Consider the following 20,174-nt stretch of genomic DNA (forward strand, 5'->3'; position numbering starts at 1 on the left):
TATGGTTTCCTTTCTGGCTCTTGGCCAGCAGGGGCTCCTTCAGTAGTTTGATGTCTCCCGGAGTTTGAAAACAGACACCCCGCCTACCATATTCCCACCCCGGAGTCCGTACCCGGGACCATTTCTTTCCCGTATTTATTATCACGGTGAACCGCAGCCCTTTTATGTTGCCGCTTGACCTCAAATCATTCCGATCCTTCTTGTTTTTGTTTCTCTCTCTCTCTCTCTCTCTCTCTCTCTCTCTCTCTCTCTCTCTCTCTCTCTCTCTCTCTCTCTCTCTCTCTCTCTCTCTCTCTCTCTCTCTCTCTCTCTCTCTCTCTTCTCTCTCTTTCTCTCTTTCTCTCTCTCTCTTCTCTCTCTTTCTCTCTTTCTCTCTTTCTCTCTTTCTCTCTCTTTCTCTCTTTCTCTTCTCCTCTCTCACCTCCTGCTGACTTGGGAGGTCAGAAGAAGCTTTTCTGCTCCGTGCTTGAAACGCTTGTAAAGAGAACCTGACTGCTTTGTACTAATAATCAGGTCTGTCACTACTCTCCGACATCTGCAATGAAAAGATCTCACTTTGGGGTATTTTTCTTTTAACTATGGTAAAAATGTGGTGAGAACATGTTCGGATTAAAATCCTCAACCTACTTTTTCACAGGTAAGATCGATTTCAATTCTTTAATTATCGAAATACTTTAGTCCCTCTGTGCTGTAGGATTAAAACTTAACCATATTTATTAATCTGTATGAATTGATCTATTCTGTTATAATTCAGATCTGACAACAATAGTGTTGGACCCGATATTTGCTTGTTCCTTGTTTACAGGCCATATAACCACAGACGATGTACACAATAAGCGTCAACACTTGAGAATCTGTTTGTAGAGGAGGTGGGATGAATTGAATTGACTTTATTTCTTACATCCTTCACATACATGAGGAGTAAAAATCTTTACGTTACGTCTCCATCAAAATGTGCCAAAAGCAAATCCCAAACGGATTTCGTATGTTTTGTCACTTTATCTCTTCTTTCATTTGTGGCAACTTTGTGCTGTTTAAATGCCCCTATTTGCGTTTGTTTTCTGGGATCACTGGTCAACAAAAACACTGCTGTTTCTGTCTTAGTGGCGTCAAAGTGCTCACAGAGGTATGTCACATATCTATTGTATTGGCATAGGTAAGCACTTCATCTACCAGGCTACCGTCAATAACGCGCTCCACTGTCTAAATGATACTTAATATTGTTCATTCTTTGCAAGCCTATTGAGTTTAATCGTTAGTAGAACTTTTGCCCCAAAACAGCAAATAGATTAATATTTTGAAAACGGATAAAAGAGGCGGGGCACTTACGTAAATATTTTGATTTAGAATCTTAATTTAACATGTCCTTTCCCCTCTAGTAGTAATCGTCCTATCAAGGCTGTCAAGACCTGATTTGTTTCTAAGTTTAAACTGTCCTGTCCCTATATAACAAGGGCAGTGGGAAATTTTCTTCTGAAATATAAACATTATGATCATAGAAAGAATGCAGATGCATGTATTTTATTTGGTGATACATTATATGTATTTATTTCTGGTGGGGTCTAATTCTGCCTTTAGAATTAGATCACAGATTTGATGTTCTGAAAGAGAAATACATTATTAGATCCTCCCTAAACCCAAGAAATTCTGCAGATGCTGGAAGTCAAGAGTAACAACACAAAATGCTGGAGAAATTCAGCAGGTCAGACAGCATCTATAGAGAGCAATAAATTGTTGGCATTTCAGGCCAAGACCTTTAATCTGAAATGGGAAAAAAGGGGGAAGCTAGAATAGGAAGATGGAGAAGGGGAAAGGGTACAAGCTGGCAGGTGATAGATGGAGAAGCTAGAGTGCTAACGAAGACAGAATCAGATAGGACAGAATAGTAGACTATGCCAGAAAGGGAAAGAGGAGGGGAACCAGTTGGAGGTGATAGGCAGGTGAAGAGAAGAGGAGGGGTAAAAGGGGAATCAAAGTGGGAATGGAAAAGGACAAAAGGGGGGAGGGAGGAGAAATTATCACAAGTTGGAGAAATTGATGCCCATCCCATCAGGTTGGAGGCTACCCAGATAGAATATGAGATGTTGTTCCGCTGACCTGTGAGTGGCTTCATTGTGGCAGTACAGGACACCATGGACTGGCATGTTGAATTGGGAATGGGAAGTAGAATTAAAATGTGTGGCTACTAGGGAATCCTGCCTGTTGTGGATGGAGTGAAGGTGTTCAACAAATTGATGCCCCAATCTACATCGTCTCACTGATGTAGAAGTGTCCATATGCAAGTGGCAGATACAACAGGTGACCCTGACAGACTTGTAAGTGTTGCCTCACCTGGAAGAACTGTTTGGGGCCCTGAATGGTGGTGAGGGAGGAGGTGAATGGGCAGGTGTAGCACATGCCCCACTTGTAAGAATATGTTGCAGGAGGGAGATCAGTGGAGAGGGATGAATGGACAAGAGAATAACAGAGAGAGTGATCCCCATAGAAAGCAGAGAGTTGGTGGTAACATCCAGTTGAAGATGGTGGAAGTTAAGGAAGGACAAGGGAATTCTATCACAATTGTGGCAGCGCAAGGATTTGGTGAAGGCAGATGTCTGGGACATAGAGGAGATGTGGGTAAGGGGAGCCTCAATAGTAGAGGAAAGGAAATCCCATTCTTTGGAGAAGGAGGACATCTCAGATGTTTGGGAATGGAAAGTCTTATCCTGAGAACCGATGTGATGGAGACAGAGGAACTGAGAGATAGTAATGGTATTTTTACAAGTGCTAGGGTGGGAAGAGGTATTATCAAGATAGTTGTGAGAGTCAGCAGAGAGTAAAATACATCAGTAGACAGTCAGTCTCTAGAGATGGAGACAGAGGGATCAAGAAAGGGGAGAGGGTATCACAGATTCTCCCTATTCCTTGTTGGCCTGTATTTTACAGAATTTGAGAGCTTTAAATCAAATCAATTGAGCGACTTTACAGCTGCACCTATCTGAACATTTATAATCTGCTTCTGCATAGCTGGGATGAAGATACACAATGAAAGATTTGCACCATCTAACTATCCATTTACTTATCTTTTAAATGGCCTGCAGTGATAATTCTGGGACAAGTCAATCTGTTGAAGTCGGAGAATGAAATAATATATTCATATGCTGTTTTTGCCTTTTAAAATACATCAAACCCACATTGGACATGGTCTTAACTGTATGAAATTGCACTTATCTTGTGCAATCTTGTTGATATAGGTAAACCATTATTGCTGGTTTCCACAGCTACTGTATTTAAAATGCCATTTGTTGGGTGTGTGGGGGGTCCTTTTCCTCATGTGATAGATCAAAATGTGAAGTACTTTCCAGTGCTAACTAATTAAAAGGTAGAAAACCAGGTTCTCTCGTATGTTTCTTCTGAAAGCTTTTCAACATGTATATTAGTAATGTGTCAAGAGTGGCTGAGCAGAGACTCCAACTCCATTAGCAGAGGACTATAGATTACAAATATTCAGAAAGCATGATGTGTAAGGTAAAACCCTGATGTTAAGGCTGTATCTATTGTATTGTTTCAAGTGAAATACGAGTTAGGGTGATGAGATGACTGCAGGCATGGTGAAATTACTATTCTGGGGATAATAACCTTGCTTCCTTAATAATTTAATTGAGGATAACATACACAAAATTACATTTGTCCTGACCATGTTCTTCGTCTGCTTCTTTAAGCAAGTGGTTGGAGAGGCAGTAACCGTAAACTCTTAAACACTAATCTCTGGCATACACTTGGCATGATCAGTTAACAAGTTCTATTACCAATTGCTAAAATATTTTAAATATGCTACACTTAGGGAACATTGTTTCTCCACTGTAGTAAGGTGTTTCATTTGGTAGGAGGGCAGGATAATCTCAGACATGGGTAACAAGTTTGTCATTTTCAATGGTGCTGCTTGTTTGGTTGACAACAGGTGCTCTTTTTTTGAAGTGTACAGTAATTGTGTGAGTTCTAACCTGTGGTACCAGTCTTCATCTCGTGGTCTGGTAACACAGGTACAAAATAATGTCTCTGTTGCAGCAACTGCAGGCTAGTTGAATTTCAGACAGGCCCAGCACTTCAGTTGCATTCATGAAGTAAGAAATACTGTAGATGTTCTACTAATATTGTTTCAGCCATCTTTTGATAAATGAATCATTCATTTTTGCAAGCTATCAGTTTGGAAACTAAACAAAGTTATTTTAGTAGGACCTGTGGCTAAAATATATATATTCACAAAATGAATTATAGATTATAATATGTTAACTGCTGTTTCAATTAACACAAAATCTGGTGCACAAATATTGCTGTTTTTCTGGTTTGTAGAGAACATAAGAAACAAGAGCTAAAGGTAGGCCAATAAACCCTCAAACCAGCTTCACTACTCAAGAAGAACATGGTTGATCTGATCTTGACCTTAGCATCACTTTCCTAGTATTGTTGACTGACTCCCTTATTGCCTAAATGTCTGGCAATTTCCACCTGTGAATATGTTCAGTGAGCCCACTTCCACACCATGTGGGATAGAGAATTCCAAAGATTCATTACCCTCTGAGAAGAAATTCTTTATTACCACCATCTGAAATGCGTAATTGCTTTAACGTGAAGTTATGCCTTTTTTTGCTTAATAAGGGAAACATCTCAGAGTTCACCCTGCCAATTTCCTTCCGGATCCTTGATATTTTAATTTAATTGCCTCTTATTCTTCTAAAGTCCAATAACTATAGGCTCAACTTGCTGAATCTATCTTCAATTAAATGATAGGTGAAGACAGGGCAGATATTAGGAAACCTTTCTCTGAAGTAGATGTGTCTAAAATCAAAGGGTATAAGCTTAGGATAATGAGAAATAGGCTTAAAAGGGATTTGAATAAGATTTTTTTCAATCAGAAGGTGGTTAGTTTTGTGTATTTAATATTACAGTAATATCAGAGTAATATTCTAAATATATTGTTTGATTGAGCATTCTTTGTTGTTTATATAATTGATTGGGGGTTATATGTAAAAGTACATAAATGGCATTCATCATTACGCTAGCACATCATAGGCATGTGTCTCACTAAAAGTAACATAAGGAATGTACATGATTTATCCCTGGCTCAGTGTTTTTCTTTTGATTAGTTTTATGTTTTGGAGTTACAAATCGTAACAGTGGTGATGAGTAAGTTTCAAAATGAACTCAAGATGACTACCTACCTGTTGAAGCACAGTAAGACATTCGAGTTTAAAAAAAAACAGAGCACACTTTCTTTGCAAGAAGAGAGGAACAGTTGTGTAAAAATCAAAAGCAGAAAATGGACAAAATTCACAGTTTTATAAACAGTGAGTACCAATGATAATAATAATACACTTTAAAAAAGCAGAAATGGCTGGCTACATCGGGAATATAGATGTATATAATTGCACAGAAGATAACTGGGTGATGTATACTGAACAAATTAAGCAGTATTTTGAATCAAATGAAAGAGCCCATGAGAAATGAGTGCCAGTTTTGATGATTGCAATTGGTGGAAGACTTTGACTGCTTTTTCCCAGAAATTAGCTTTGCCGATATCTTGAGCGTAATGCAGGAACATTTAGAACTGAAACGATTGTTGATTACAGAAAGCTTTAGCTTAACAAGACCAAAAGGAAGGGGAGTCCATTTCAGTTTGCATGGCTGAATTGAAAAACTTGTCTGATCATTGTCAGTTCAGTAACGGGGTTAATGATGAACTGAGAGAGTGTTTAGTTTGTAGAATCTTACAATAAAGCATTCAGAAATGGCTCCTAATTGAAGCACAGCTCACATTTAAAAGAGCAGTTGAAATTGCTGTACCAAAGGAAACAGCAGACAAAGATGCAATTGAGTTGCAATCAGGAATAAAAATGAGCGTCAACAAAATAGCAACTATTAAACAGAAACCTGCCTAGATGAAAAAATTGTGTTACTGTTGTGGGAGGGGCTCACGTACACCATACCAATGCAGGTTTAAAGGTGAAACTTGCAGAAACTATAAGGACACATACAAAGAGCATGTTGGGCAGACAAAAGTAATTGGATTGCACAGGAAAGAGAAAAAGATAAAATGTCAAGTTGCAGTTTCAAAAAGAGCACAAATCTGCATGCTGTTGATGAAAAATTTGATAATGATGAGAGTCATACAGGACAAGGTAGGCTTAAGATGTAATGTGAAAACTAAAAATAGAAAAGCACCAGAAGTGAGCGGCAAATTAATTAAAATGGAATTGGATACTAGCTCGGGTGTTTCAGTTACTCCACAAAATGAGTTTGAACGGCATTTCAAAGCTACTGAACTGAAGCCTGCAGATATCCAACTAAGAACTTACTTTGTATATTGGACAAAAGTTGACTCCTGGTGAATGACATTTGTAACAGTGAAATACAACAACTAACAAACCACATTGGGCTTGTATATGGTAAAGACAGGTGAGCCAGTATTGCGGGGACATGATTGGGTGAGACAACTACAACTTGATTGGAGATCCATCCACTATTTGCATGCCACATTCCCTGCAATAGAGTCAACTGAAAGCAGGTTAAGACTGGTGCTGAATGATGCCACAGCAGTGTTCAAGAATGGCATTGAAAAACTCAAACACATAGTGTTAAATGTAAATGCCACACCCAAGTTTTACAAACCCATCTAGTTCCTTATACCATCTGTGATAAAGTAGCCAGTGAGCTAGATCGCATGGAAGCAAAAGGAATTCTTTCCAAAGTTGAGATGAGCCCATGGGCAATGCCAGTGGTACCAGGACACTTCATCAGATGAATTGGCCAAAGTGGAAGGAATTGCTGGGCAGGGATGACAGCAGAGCAGCAATGGTGTGAGTTTCTGGGAAAAATGAAGAACATGCAGGATAGATGTATTCAAAAAATGATGAAATACTCAAATTGCAAAATAGTACAACAATGGCTGATAAGGGAAGTCAAAACTAATGTAAAAGCAAAAGAGAGGGCATAAAACAAAGCAAAAATTAACAGGAAGACAGAGGATTGGGAAACCTTTAAAAACCTACAGAGAGCAACTAAAAGAATCATTGGGGGAAACGATGAAATATGAAAGCAAGCTAACAAACAATGTCTAAGTGGATAGTAAAGGCTTTTTCAAGTATGTAAAAAATAAAAGAGAGATGAAAGAGAATATAGGTCCACTAGAAAATGAAGATGGAGAAATAATAATGGGGTACAAGGAGAGGGCAGAAGGTCTAAATGAGTATTTTGGATCAGTCTTCACTGGAAGACATGAGAAGTGTGCTAGGTGTTGTAGTTTGTGAAGAGAAGTGAGTGCAGTTACTGTTACAAGGGAGAAGGTGCTCAAAAAGCTGAAAGACCTAAGGGTATATAAGTTACTTCAACCAGATTAAATTGCACCCTAGAGTCCTGAAGGAGGTAACATTAGAAATTGTGGAGGCATTGGCAATGATCTTTCAAAAATCATTGGACTCTGGAATGGTGCCAGAGGACTGGAAAATTGCAAATGCACTCCTGTCTTTAAGAAAGGAGGAAGACACCAGAAAGGAAATTATCGATCAGTTAGCTTGAGCTCAATGGTTGGGAAGATGTTGGAGTCAATTGTTAAGAATGAGGTTATGGAGTACTTGCTGGCACAGGACAAGATAGGACAAAGTCTGCATGGTTTACTTAAGGGAAAATCTTGCCTGACAAATCTATTGGAATTGTTTGAGGAGATTACAAGTAGGATAGATAAAGGGGATGCAGTGGATATTGTATATTTGGACTTTCAGAAGGCCTTTGACAAGGTGCCACCCATGAGGTTGCTTACCAAGTTAAGAACCCATGGTATTACAGGTAAGTTACTAACATGGTTAGAGCATTGGCTGATTGGTAGGAGGCAGCGAATTTCACAATTCTGAAACACTGAGGAGATAAAGCAGTATCAGATTCAATACTCCATAAGATCATAAGACATAGGAACAGAATTAGGACATTTGGCCCATTGAGTCTGCTACACCATTCAATCATGGCTATTTCTTTTTCGCCTCCTCAACCCTATTCCCCAGCCTTCTCCCCATAATCTTTGATGCCATGTCCAATCAGGAGCCTATCGACCTCTGCCTTAAATACACCCAATGACTTGGCCCTCACAACTGCCTGTGGTAACAAATTCCACAAATTCACCACCTTCTGGCTAAAGAAATTTCTCCGCATCTCTGTTTTAAATGGGTGCCTCTTTATCCTGAGGCTCTCCTTGATTGGACATGGCATCAAAGGTTATGGGGAGAAGGCTGGGGAATAGGGTTGAGGAGAGGAAAAAGGAATAGCCATGATTCAATGGCGTAGCAGACTCAATGGGCCAAATGGCCTAATTCTGCTCCTCTGTCTTATGATCTTATGGAGTCTTGAATCTGATACTGCTTTATCTCCTCAGTGTTTCCAGAATTTTTGATTTAAGTTGATGATTTCCACCGTCTGCAGTTTTTTTTATTTTCACTTTTGTTTATTCTTCATCTCCCCCATGTGTTTTCTTGCTATTCAATTTATCTATGTATTTATGCATTCATAACTCAAAAATCTTGGCTATAAAATTCTTTTGGCAATCACAGACACAAAAATAAGTGCAAGAAAAGAAATGATTGCACATACTCTCACCCTCTAAAATCTCCCTAAATATTTCATACATACCCATCATTGATCTCATTGGATGTTTTGTTTCCCGCTTTTGATTTCCTTTTTCACTTATGATATATGTGTATTCTGTGCCCTTTTACTGAGCTTAGCAATACCCCTTCGAGCTGTAATAAGGTCAACATATGGTCAAAGTTCAGTTTCCCTCTCTGCTTAATTATCTTAATTAATATATATCAAAATAATTTGATTAAGCAAATAAAGCAGTATTTTTTGTTTCACTTTTCATATATATATATATATATATATATATATATATATAAAGTATATATAAAAATAAATATTACAACCAACAGTCTCATAGTCATGGCACTTTAAACTATAACTATTTAATATAATGTAGTATCTTCATTATTATACGTTTGTGAGTTGCTTTGCTCTTTAATTGGAAATAAAGGGTCTATTGCCATGTCTAAAATGTGGTTATATACCTCCACTCTCCTATCATTTTTCAGTAGGAGCGTTCTTGTCATGTTATAAATACTGTACCTGAACCTGCCTTTTGTGCAGAATGGCTTATTTATTTATTTTTAGTAGTAGACATGAAATCTTTAAAAGTGGAAAAAGGGGAACTCTGACATAATTGAAGAGCATGGATTTCAAATCATAACATGCATGTACATAGATATGTAGATGATTACTTCTCTTAAGAAATTGCTGGTTATACATCACATTTGACATAATCCCCACAGTTATTCTTATTTCTGATAACAGGAGCCACGTGGGATAAACCTAAAGTATAACAAATAACATCTTAGCAATGCCTTCTGTTAATGAGTTAAATAATTATTTCCAATGGAACAAATTTTTTCCTCCCTTCTTTCCATGGCTTGCATTCCTTTTGAGTCACACAAAAGTAGTAAAATTTGATAGGAATTTTGGATAAGAATAAACCTTCAGGTAACTATTTCTTTTTCTTCCTATCTTCTGATATTATATTATAAAATGTATGCAAAGAGTTTGTTATTGCACCATCTTTTAAATATTTCATAAACTATGAGAATAAGCAAATTGCGACATTAGTAGAAAAATGGAACTTCAAAGTTTGGAATTATGAGAAAAATACACTTCCTGTTATAATGGAATGGAAAATAGAAACTGTTCAGTAGGTTGATTGAAATATACAAAATTATGAGGGGTGTATTTAGGGTAAACCACAGGAAACTTTTCCCTCAACCAGAAGTAGATAAAGATGGAGGATATTGATGTAAAGTAAAGGGAAGGATATTTAAAGGGGACCTTCTTCACCCAGAGTGTGCTGAGTACTTGGAATACACTGCCTGAGAGAGTGATTGAAAGCTGGGTCATTGACAGCATTTAGGAAAAGTCAAGATGAGTAGTTGATTTGGTTAGGTATAAAAAGCTATGGATCAATTGCTGAGAGATGGGATTAAAATGAAGTTCCCATTGGTTAGGGCTGAATGGCACTTTTCATGCTGTGCAATTCTGTGATTCTATAAGGTTGTAAAACAAAAATACAGGCAGTGATTCTAATATCCGTACACACAAAAGACATATAATTTCTGAAATTACAGATCACTGCTTACTGGCTGATTCCCATTTCAAAACTACCTGTGTAGCTCACAGGTGCATCTGCTTCAGGCAGGAACCTATTCGTAGCAAGCTGTATATGGAACTACAATATAGATTTGGGGCATTATTAGGCCAGGTGAAAACTTGATATTCAGTGATAATAATGGTAAATTATGTAGTTTTGTGCATCTATGTTTATATATTTTTCATTGGTAATATTCACAGTATTTTCATTGACGTGTTTATGTGAGTCATTGTTTTCAGTGATGAACTTGATCAAGTATAATTACAGGAGCAGACTAATTAATTAAACTAGTGCTATGTGTATAGCTCTCAAGGCAACCAAACCAATGAACCAATGATTACTTTACATCAGTAGTTACCAAGGAGAAGGACATAGAGGATAGGGCAATCAATGCTGAATGTATTACTACACTAGGGTACTTCAAGGTAAAGGAGAGATAGTGTTGGGTTGCTTGAAGAGCATTAAGGTAGATAAGTCCCTCGGGCCTGATGGGATAAACCCTAGGTTATTGAGAGAGTCAAGAGAAGAGATTGCGGGGGCTTTGACCAATATCTTTTTGTCTTCCCCACAGCTAATGTCCTGGAGAATTGACGAGTAACTAATGTTGTTCCATTATTCAAGAAGGGAAACAGGGATAATCCTGGAAACTATAGAATGATGAGTCTTACATCAATGGTAGGGGAGTTACTAGAGAGAATTGTTACCGATAGGCTTTATGAGCAAATGGGAAAACCATAGCCCAATTAGAGGGAGCCAGCATGGCTTTCTGTGGGGCAAGTCATGTCTTTTTAACTTGATTGAGTTTTTTGATGAGGTGACACGGATGAATGTAGATGAAGGTGGAGTTGCGAATGTTGTCTGCATTGACAAGGTCCCTCATGGGAGGCTCATCCAGAATATTAAGATGTATGGGCTCTATGGTAAGTTGTCTATTTGGATTTAGAAATAGCTTGCCCATGGAAGACAAAGGGTAGTAGTTGAAGGGACTTATTCTAGCTGGAGGTCTGTGATCAGTGGTGTTGCACAAGGATCTGTACTGGCACCTCTGCAGTTTGTGACGTAAAAAAAAAGCCTGGATGAGAATGTAGGTAGATGAGTTAGTAAGTTTTCAGGTGAGACAAACATTGGTGGTGTTATGGATAGCATAGAAGACTGGCAAAGAATACAGGGGATATAAATCAGTTGTTGATATGGCAGAGAAATGGCAGGTGGAGTTCAACCAAGCCAAAAGCGAATTGATGCACCTTGATAGGTCAAATGCAAAGAGACTGTACACTGTTAAAGGCAAGACTCTTAACAGTGCTGACTACCAGAGGAATCTTGTGGTCCAAGTTCACAGTTCCCTAAACAGGTTGATAGAGTGGTTAAGAAGGCATATGGCATGATTGTCTTTATTAGTCGAGGCACTGAGTTCAAAAGTCAGGAGGTTATGTTGCAGCTTTATAAAGCTCTAGTTTGGCTACGTCTGGAATATTGCATACAGTTCTGGTCGCCCCAGTATAGGAAGGATGTCAGTGCTTTCGAGAAGGTGCAGGAGAGGTTTACCAGGATACTGCCTGGTTTAGAGGACATATGCTATAATGAAAGGTTGGACAAGCTTGGATTGTTTTCTCTGGAGCAGTGGAGGCTGAGGGGAATCTGATAGAGGTTTATAAGATTTTGAGAGGCATAGATAGAGCACACAGACAGTACCTTTATCCCAGGGTTGAAATTTCTAATACCAGAAGGCATGCGTTTAAGTGAGAAGGGGTAATTTCAAAGGAGATGTGAAGTCAGGCAAGTTTTTTACACAGAGAGTTGTGGGTACCTGGAATGCACTGCCTGGGGAGGTGGTAGAGGCAGATATCTGAGACTTTTAAGAGATGTTTAGATAGATCACCTGTCTGACCCCCTAACTATAGAGTCCCTTATCACTGCTGCCATCCTCTTCCTTTCCCTACACAGAGACGCAGGCACTGTTGCTTCCCCCAGGTAGATCATTCCCCCTCCCAACTATACTCAAACAGGAGTACTTATTGTCAAGGGGGACATCACTTCTTTCATCCCAGAAGTTCTAAATTTCCTGGGTTTCCTTGGTTATTACTTAAGAAATCAAACTGCTCTGGCATATAATATAGTACTTCACATAATTTACCACTGGCATGGATGTATAAGTGATAGTAACAGTGTTTTTCTTAGTTTATTTAATGACCTTAATAATGGTTCAATTTCATCTTTTTTTCTTTGTGCTGTTTATAAGGAATTTTGAACTGGCTCATTAATCCGCTCACTGATCATGCCTGAAAAAAATTAAATCAATGAAAAAAGATAAAAATGTCAATGACATCTATAACATCCAACAATGCCAGCAGTGAAGTGTACATATATATACAGTGGCGAACGTTTGGGCACCCCAGTCAAAATTTCTGTTACTGTGAATAGTTAAGTGAGTAGAAGATGAACTGATCTCCAAAAGACATAAAGTTAAAGATGAAACATTTGTTTCAACATTTTAAGCAAGGTTAGTGATTATTTTTGTTTTGTACAATTCTAGAGTGAAAAAAAGGAAAGGAGCACCATGCAAAAGTTTGGGCACCCCAAGAGATTTGAGCTCTCAGATAACCTTTACCAAGGTCTCAGACCTTAATTAGCTTGTTAGGGCTATGGCTTGTTCATAGTCATCATTAGGAAAGGCTAGGTGATGCAAATTTCAAAGCTTCATAAATACCCTGACTCCTCAAACTTTGTCCCAACAATCAGCAGCCATGGGCTTCTCTAAGCAGCTGCCTAGCACTCGAAAATTAAAATAAATGATGCCCACAAAGCAAGAGAAGGCTATAAGAAGATAGCAAAGCATTTTCAGGTAGCCATTTCCTCAGTTGGTAATGTAATTAAGAAATGGCAGTTAACAGGAATGGTGGAGGTCAGGTTGAGGTCCGGAAGACCAAGAAAACTTTCCAAGAGAACTGCTCGTAGGATTGCTAAAAAGGCAAATCAAAACCCCTGTTTGACTGCAAAAGACCTTCAGGAAGATTTAGCAGACTCTGGAGTGGTGGTGCACTGTTCTACTATGCAGCAACACCTGCATAAATATGACCTTCATGGAGGAGTCATCAGAAGAAAACCTTTCCTGCATTCTCGCCACAAAATTCAGCATCAGAAGTTTGCAAAGGAACATCTAAACAAGCCTGATGCATTTTGGAAACAAGGCCTGTGGACTGATGAAGTTAAAATAGAGCTTTTTGGCCGCAATGAGCAAAGGTATGTTTGGAGAAAAAAGGGTGCAGAATTTCATGAAAAGAACATCTCTCCAACTGTTAAGCACAGGGGTGAATCGATCATGCTTTGGGCTTGTGTTGCAGCCAGTGGCACGGGGAACATTTCTTTGGTAGAGGGAAGAATGAATTCAATTAAATACCAGCAAATTCTGGAAGCAAACATCATACCGTCTGTAGAAAAGCTGAAGATGAAAAGAGGATGGCTTCTACAACAGGATAATGATCCCAAACACACCTCAAAATCCACAATGGACTACCTCAAGAGGCGCAAGCAGAAGGTTTTGTCATGGCCCTCACAGTCCCCCGACCTAAACATCATCGAAAATCTGTGGATAGACCTCAAAAGAGCAGTGCATGCATGATGGCCCAAGAATCTCACAGAACTAGAAGCCTTTTGCAAGGAAGAATGGGCAAAAATCCCCCAAACAAGAATTAGCTGGCTACAGAAAGCGTTTACAAGCTGTGATACTTGCCAAAGCGGGTGTTACTAAGTACTGACCATGCAGGGTGCACAAACTTTTGCTTCGGGCCCTTTTCCTTTTTTGTTATTTTGAAACTGTAAAAGATGGAAATAAAAAGTAATCTTGCTTAAAATATTAAAGAAATGTGTCATCTTTAACTTCATGCCTTTTGGAAATCAGGTCATCTTTTACTCGCTTAGCTAATCACAGTAACAGAAATTTTGACCAGGGATGCCCAAACTTTTGCATGCCACTGTGTATAATGTGTTCTGTTTACTAGCTATGCAGGTAACCTGTGTACTGCTGTGAAATTTGATCTGCATGAGCCTGAGTTCATTCAAGCTAATGCTTTATAAATCATAATACAGCAGATTGAATTGGATAAAACAGACGTCCTGCAAGAATGCTAAATTGTTTACCCAAAGGGTATTAATGTTGTGGAATAATTTACCATGGTAGCAGACAGCATAATTAGAATCAAAAACAGTTAGGTCTCAGAATGGTTTAACAGGACCAGTGCAAAGAAATAGAGATGGTTGATGTTTCTTAGTACTGATAAAGGGTCTTGATCTGAAATGTGAACCATCCCCGTCTCCACAAGCGCTGCCTGATCAACTGAATACCTCCAGAGTTCTGGTTATTTTTTTATTCCTGATTATTTCACCTGCAGTCTCTTATATTTTCATGCTTATCTTTAAAGTAGGTATTGGCTGATTTGACTGAGGTTCCAAAGAGACTTGCACATCAAAATCCCCACCTTTTATCATGTAAGGTACCTCTGCCAGAAAAGCAAGGAAAGCATTAATATTATAATGTGGTGGGAACCAACTGATGAAGCCACTCCTTGGATTTTAATTCCTGTTTCACATTATTTCAGTCAGGTGAAAGGAATTCCAATTTGTTATCTAAAATTGCAAAATATGCATTTTATTTTCCCAGAAGCACGCATTTGTAGTATCAAGTATAACCTTATTATTGTTACGAATCCAGTGTTTTACATTATGTGCTTCTTTGCTTGGCTAATTTAACGCTGATACAATTTTCATCTCTAGGGAGAAGCAGTGAGTGAATTTAAATAACTATAGTATGCTCCTATTACTACATAAGGTATTTTGAGTGAGCTATAATTGAAAAGCAAAAAAAGCTTCTGATGCCAGAAATCTATTAGAGTAATAGGAAATGCTGAGAATGCTTAGCAGGCCAGGCATCAGTAAAGAGATCAAAACCACTTTAATTTAACCTGATATTTGAAGGGCCTCAGCCCTTCTTCTAGACACTGCTTTTTTGCATTCTTGTGTTTATGAGTGTCCCCATCTGAATGAGCCATTATTTAATGACACATGATAGCATTCTTGCCTCTGATCTATGGTCCTTAAAAGTTCTACTGAATTCTTTATTGCTTAAGTTTGAAGAATGTGAGTGCCCTCCTTCATGTCAATGGATGGTCTTAGATTACCATAAAACTGTACTATCTTATGGAACTGATCAGAAACTGTTATCACAGTAAGTTCCTGATAAAACCTGCTAGACTTTTAATCTCTCAGAATCATTCCAGTACATGATGTGTTCTTTGAAAAAGAAAATGAAATTATAAAATCTCTTATTCTACTTATGATTATTACAGATCATTCTGTTAGTTTACAATGTACTTAAGACGTATATAAAGAGAAAAACATTAGTCCAAATATGTGCATCAATAATATTCACCTTTTATAAAACATTTAGTATCCAGTATCCCAACCAAAACAGTCTCTTGGGCTCAGTAATAAATTTGGCAATGTCTCTAAATATTTAGTTAATTGCTCTGGTAATTCACTAGAATAATTCATCATCACAATATCCAGTTGAGCTCTGTATTTAGGGTTATTGTACCAGTGGATTACCTTTGACCAGATAATATTTGAGAATTGCTCAATTGTTACTGGACCAGAGGTATAAGAATGTCAAAAAATAAATTAAAGTACTTAATTGCATTTAATGTTCATTGATATTCAAATACTGTGTATATATTTATATATGTATATTTTAGGAGCAGTCTGTAAATGGAGTTTGGATCCAAAAATTAATTTTGTAGAATTACTTTGCTTGGCAAACTTTTTTTGGATGCATTGATTTGCCATATTTATTAAGAATTTGTCACAGTTTGCCTTAATTGGTTAAAGAAGGGTTATTATCCAGAAATTTAACACCTCCTGATTTTTATACATAAATTGAATATAAAAAAGCATGTCGGTTTGAAGTATTTACATCAATGTTCACCCCTCTGGAAATTCATTTGGGTATTTTCCTGAATGATGGTTTCATCTGCCTATCACATTTTTCCACACGAGATGACATCAGCAACATGCATGGCTCAATTTAAGTGTTTAACAACAGAAATTGGATTAGGTGACCATAACCTGTGACCTTCATAATGAAACAAAGAGTACATCATGAATCCCTTGTGATTAAAAATGTTGCTCCCCCCATCCCTGTCAGAACATTGTTTTAATGCTCAAAAAATCCTCCCCAAATATTGTTATTAGAAATAAAAGGGAGTGTAATGAAGATTCACTGGCCTGCCTTCTGAGAAGGTGGTTCTATCATATGAAAAGAGATTGAGGAGATTTGACCTCTTTTTTTCTATAATCTGGAAAAACAAGTAGATATGGATAGTACATGTTTTCACTTGAGTCTTGTACTTAGTGTCATAATCTCAAAATGTGCTGAAGTATTGATTGTTTTCAAAATAGGTCAATGAATTTCTGGATATTAAAGACATTAAATGTTATGGCAATAGAGCAGGCAAATGGTATCGAGGTGGAAGATCTATGATCATACTGAATAGCAGTACCGACACAAGGTAGAAATGGTCCATTCCTGATCCCATTTCCTATGTTTTGGACAAAAACTTGAGTTCTTAACCCTATGATCTTTGGATAATACACTATAGGAAGAGAAAAGAAGCAGTGATGATGCCTAGTCTAGTCATTTATTCTTGACAAGCTGAAGGGTATCAAACAATCATCTTGATACAACATTTTATGACAATGATTGTAAATTGTCAGCCTGCCAATAGTTAACTAACTTGCCGTTGACAGTGAGTGGTGGTGTTCTAACTCTGCATTAGACATGTTCTCAGTCCCACAAATTACCCCCAGATGGCTCACCCTATTACTATTTAATTAGTCACATTAAGGTGCACAGTTATCCACTAATATCCACTTCCTAGTACAGTTTCCAATGCCTTTTGGCATCTCTCTAAGGGGTTAAGCTTGAACATTAACCCATCCATAACCTTCAGCAGCAGTAGATTCAGTTTCTTTGATAGTGAAGATCACTACTCCATTTACAGTAACTACATAATCTACCTTTTATCTTATTTCCACTTCAGACAAAATTGTAGAAACTTACTCATAGATCAGCAAGATAATTACTTAAAAGAATAACATTTACAGAAGGAAACATTTGGCCCACTGTGCTGACTCCAATTCAGAGTAATTCTACCTTCCAAAATTTTAAGTATTTGATAACATCTATACCTTTTATGTAGCAATCTTTGTTATTATTTTTATAAATGTGAATGTATATGGGACAATTGATACTAAATTCAGAGATCTTGTTTTTATGTAAGTGATTTGGATATGAATCACATGACACAATTGATCCTAAATTATGGAATCCTGTTGATAGTGAAGCAGTTTGCAATAAATTACAAAGAGATCCAGATCAATTAGGGAGATGGCTAAAGAATGGCAAATGGATTTCAACTAAGATAAGTGTCAAGTGATGTGTTTTGGACAATCAAACTAGGAGAGGACTCGTACAGTCCTATTGTTGAGCACTACAAGTGTGTGGAACAGAGGAACCTGGGGTGCATAGTTTGCTGAAAGTAGCCACACAAGTAGAAAGGGTGGTGAAGAAGACATTTAGCATTCTGGCTTTCATCAGTCAGGGCAATGAATTTAAGTATAGGGGCATTATGGTGCAGTTGTATAAGTCATTGGCACTTGAAGTATTGTGTATTGTTTTGGTCTCTGTTATATGAAAGATATTGTTAGGCTGCAGAAGATATTTACAAGGATGTTGAATGGACTGGAGAGCCTGAGTTATGGGGAGAAGGTGACCACACTGGATTTTTATTCCCTGGAGTACAAGAGTATCAGAAGTGGCCTCTTAGGGGGGTATGTATAAGATGGACAGTCATAGTCTTTTCCCCAGGATTGGGTTCTCCAAAGCTGGAGGGCACAGATACAAGATAAAAGGGAGAAATTTGAAAGAGACCTAAGAGATAGCTAATTTTCACAGGGTAATGAGTAGCTGGAATGAACTTCCAGAGGAAGTGGATGAGCTGGGTACGATTACAACATTTAAGAGGCCTTTGGATATGTACTTACATGGAGGGGAGTGACTTAAAGGGATATGGGCTTCATGTGAGCAACTGGGATAAATAGAGAGGGTGATGTGGTTGGCATTGACCTGTTGGGCTGAAGGACCTGTTTCTGGTCTGTATTACTCTATGATTTGAGTGTGAATCAATGCAAATGAATATTGTGATTAAAACTCTGATTTCTGAATTTTCCAGGAATTTAGTTTTTATAATACTATATAACATTGAAACAGATCCAACTTTGGCTTATTTGTCATAAACATTCTGTTATCCATCTTGGCCTTTTAGTTTGTTCTTGGTAAGGCTACCTACAAAAAAAAAGCAGGGTTTGGTCATTTGTAGATAACAAGTGGAAAACTATACAGTATCTCCCTGCATTTCCTTGAGCTTTTCTGACCAATATGTTTTCCAAGAAGTATAAGACTACAGGTTGACTTATTATCCCCTTCAAATCCATTCTCTTGCCTTCTGTAACCTTTGACATTGTGACTAATCAAGAACCTATTAACCTCTGATTTAAATATACTCAATGACCTTGCATCTGCCGTTGTCCGTGGCAGTGAATTCCACAGATTCACCAGTCTCTGGGTAAAGAAATTCTTTCTCATCTGTGATCTAAATGTACGTCCCATTATTCTGAGGCTGTGCCTTCTAGTCCTAGAATCACCTACTGCAGGAAATATCCTTTCCATATCCAGTCTGTATAGGCCTTTCAATATTCAATAGGTTTTAATGAGATCCCCCTCATTCTTCTAAACTCCAGTGAGTACAGGCCCAGAGCCATCAAACGCTCTGCACATGTTAACCCTTTCATTCCTGGATTTATTCTTCTGCGCCTCCTCTGAACCCTCTCCAATACCAACACATCTTTTCTTAATCAAGGGGCCCAAAACTGCCCACGATCCTCCGTGTGGTCTGACCAATACCTTATAAAGCCTCAGCATTACATCCTTCCCATTATGTTCTAGTCCTCCCAAAATTAACGCTAACATTGCATTTGCTTTCCTTACCACTGATGCAACCTGCAAATTAACCTTTAGGGACTCCCAAGTCCCTTTCCACCTTTGTTTTTTTTTAATGTTCTACCCATCTAGAAAATAGTTTACATCTTTATTCCTTCTACCAAAGTGCATGACTACTACACTGTATTTCATCTGCCACTTCTTTGCCCATTCTCCCAATCTGTCCAGGTGCTTTGATGGCAACAAGCAGCCTCATGTGTGGCACCTTGTCAAAAGCCTTCTGAAAATACAAATAAACAACATCCATGACTCTTCTTTGTCTACCCTGCATGTTATTTCCTCAAAGAATTCTAAAAGATTTTTCCTGAAGGAAACCATGCTGACTTTAGCCTACTTTATTGTGCACCTCCAAGTACCCTGAAGCCTCATCCTTATTAATGGACTCCAACAGTTTCCCAACCTTCGCGGTCAGGCTAATGGGTCTATAATTTCCTTTCTTCTACCTCCCTCCTTTCTTAGATAGTGGAATGACATTTGCATTTTGCTGTCGTTCGGAACCATTGCAAAATCTAGTGATTCTTGAAAGATCATTATTAATGCCTCCACAATCTCTTCAACGACGTCATTCAGAACCCTGGGGTGTAGTCCATCTGGTCCAGGAGACTTACCTACTTTCAGACGTTTCAACTTCCCAAGCACCTTCTCTTTAACAATAGCACCTACACTTGCTTCTGCTAAGTGATAGCAAAGACACAGACCCGAGTTACCCCAAAGGCTTCACATTTCATCCGACATTCGATAACTCACAGGTTCTCTCTCACCCTGGCAAGGGAGAAGGAGGTGTCCCCCATTTTCACAGACAGCAAGAGACATAACAATAACCTGCTGGTTTACGATGTTAAAAGTCCG

General features: G+C 38.2%; 1 protein-coding gene across 1 annotated transcript in view; it reads left to right on the forward strand.

Moving 5' to 3' along the window:
• Positions 1–406: 406 nt before the first annotated feature.
• Positions 407–20,174, forward strand: part of LOC140212348 (genetic suppressor element 1-like) — a 184,242-nt gene continuing 164,474 nt past the window's right edge. The window contains exon 1 of the mRNA XM_072283053.1: positions 407–637. Within this exon, the coding sequence (XP_072139154.1) occupies positions 601–637 (37 nt within the window). The 5' untranslated portion in view covers positions 407–600. The remainder of the gene's footprint in view (positions 638–20,174) is intronic.

This window comes from Mobula birostris, chromosome 19, assembly GCF_030028105.1.
Source record: "Mobula birostris isolate sMobBir1 chromosome 19, sMobBir1.hap1, whole genome shotgun sequence".
Taxonomy (NCBI): domain Eukaryota; kingdom Metazoa; phylum Chordata; class Chondrichthyes; order Myliobatiformes; family Myliobatidae; genus Mobula; species Mobula birostris.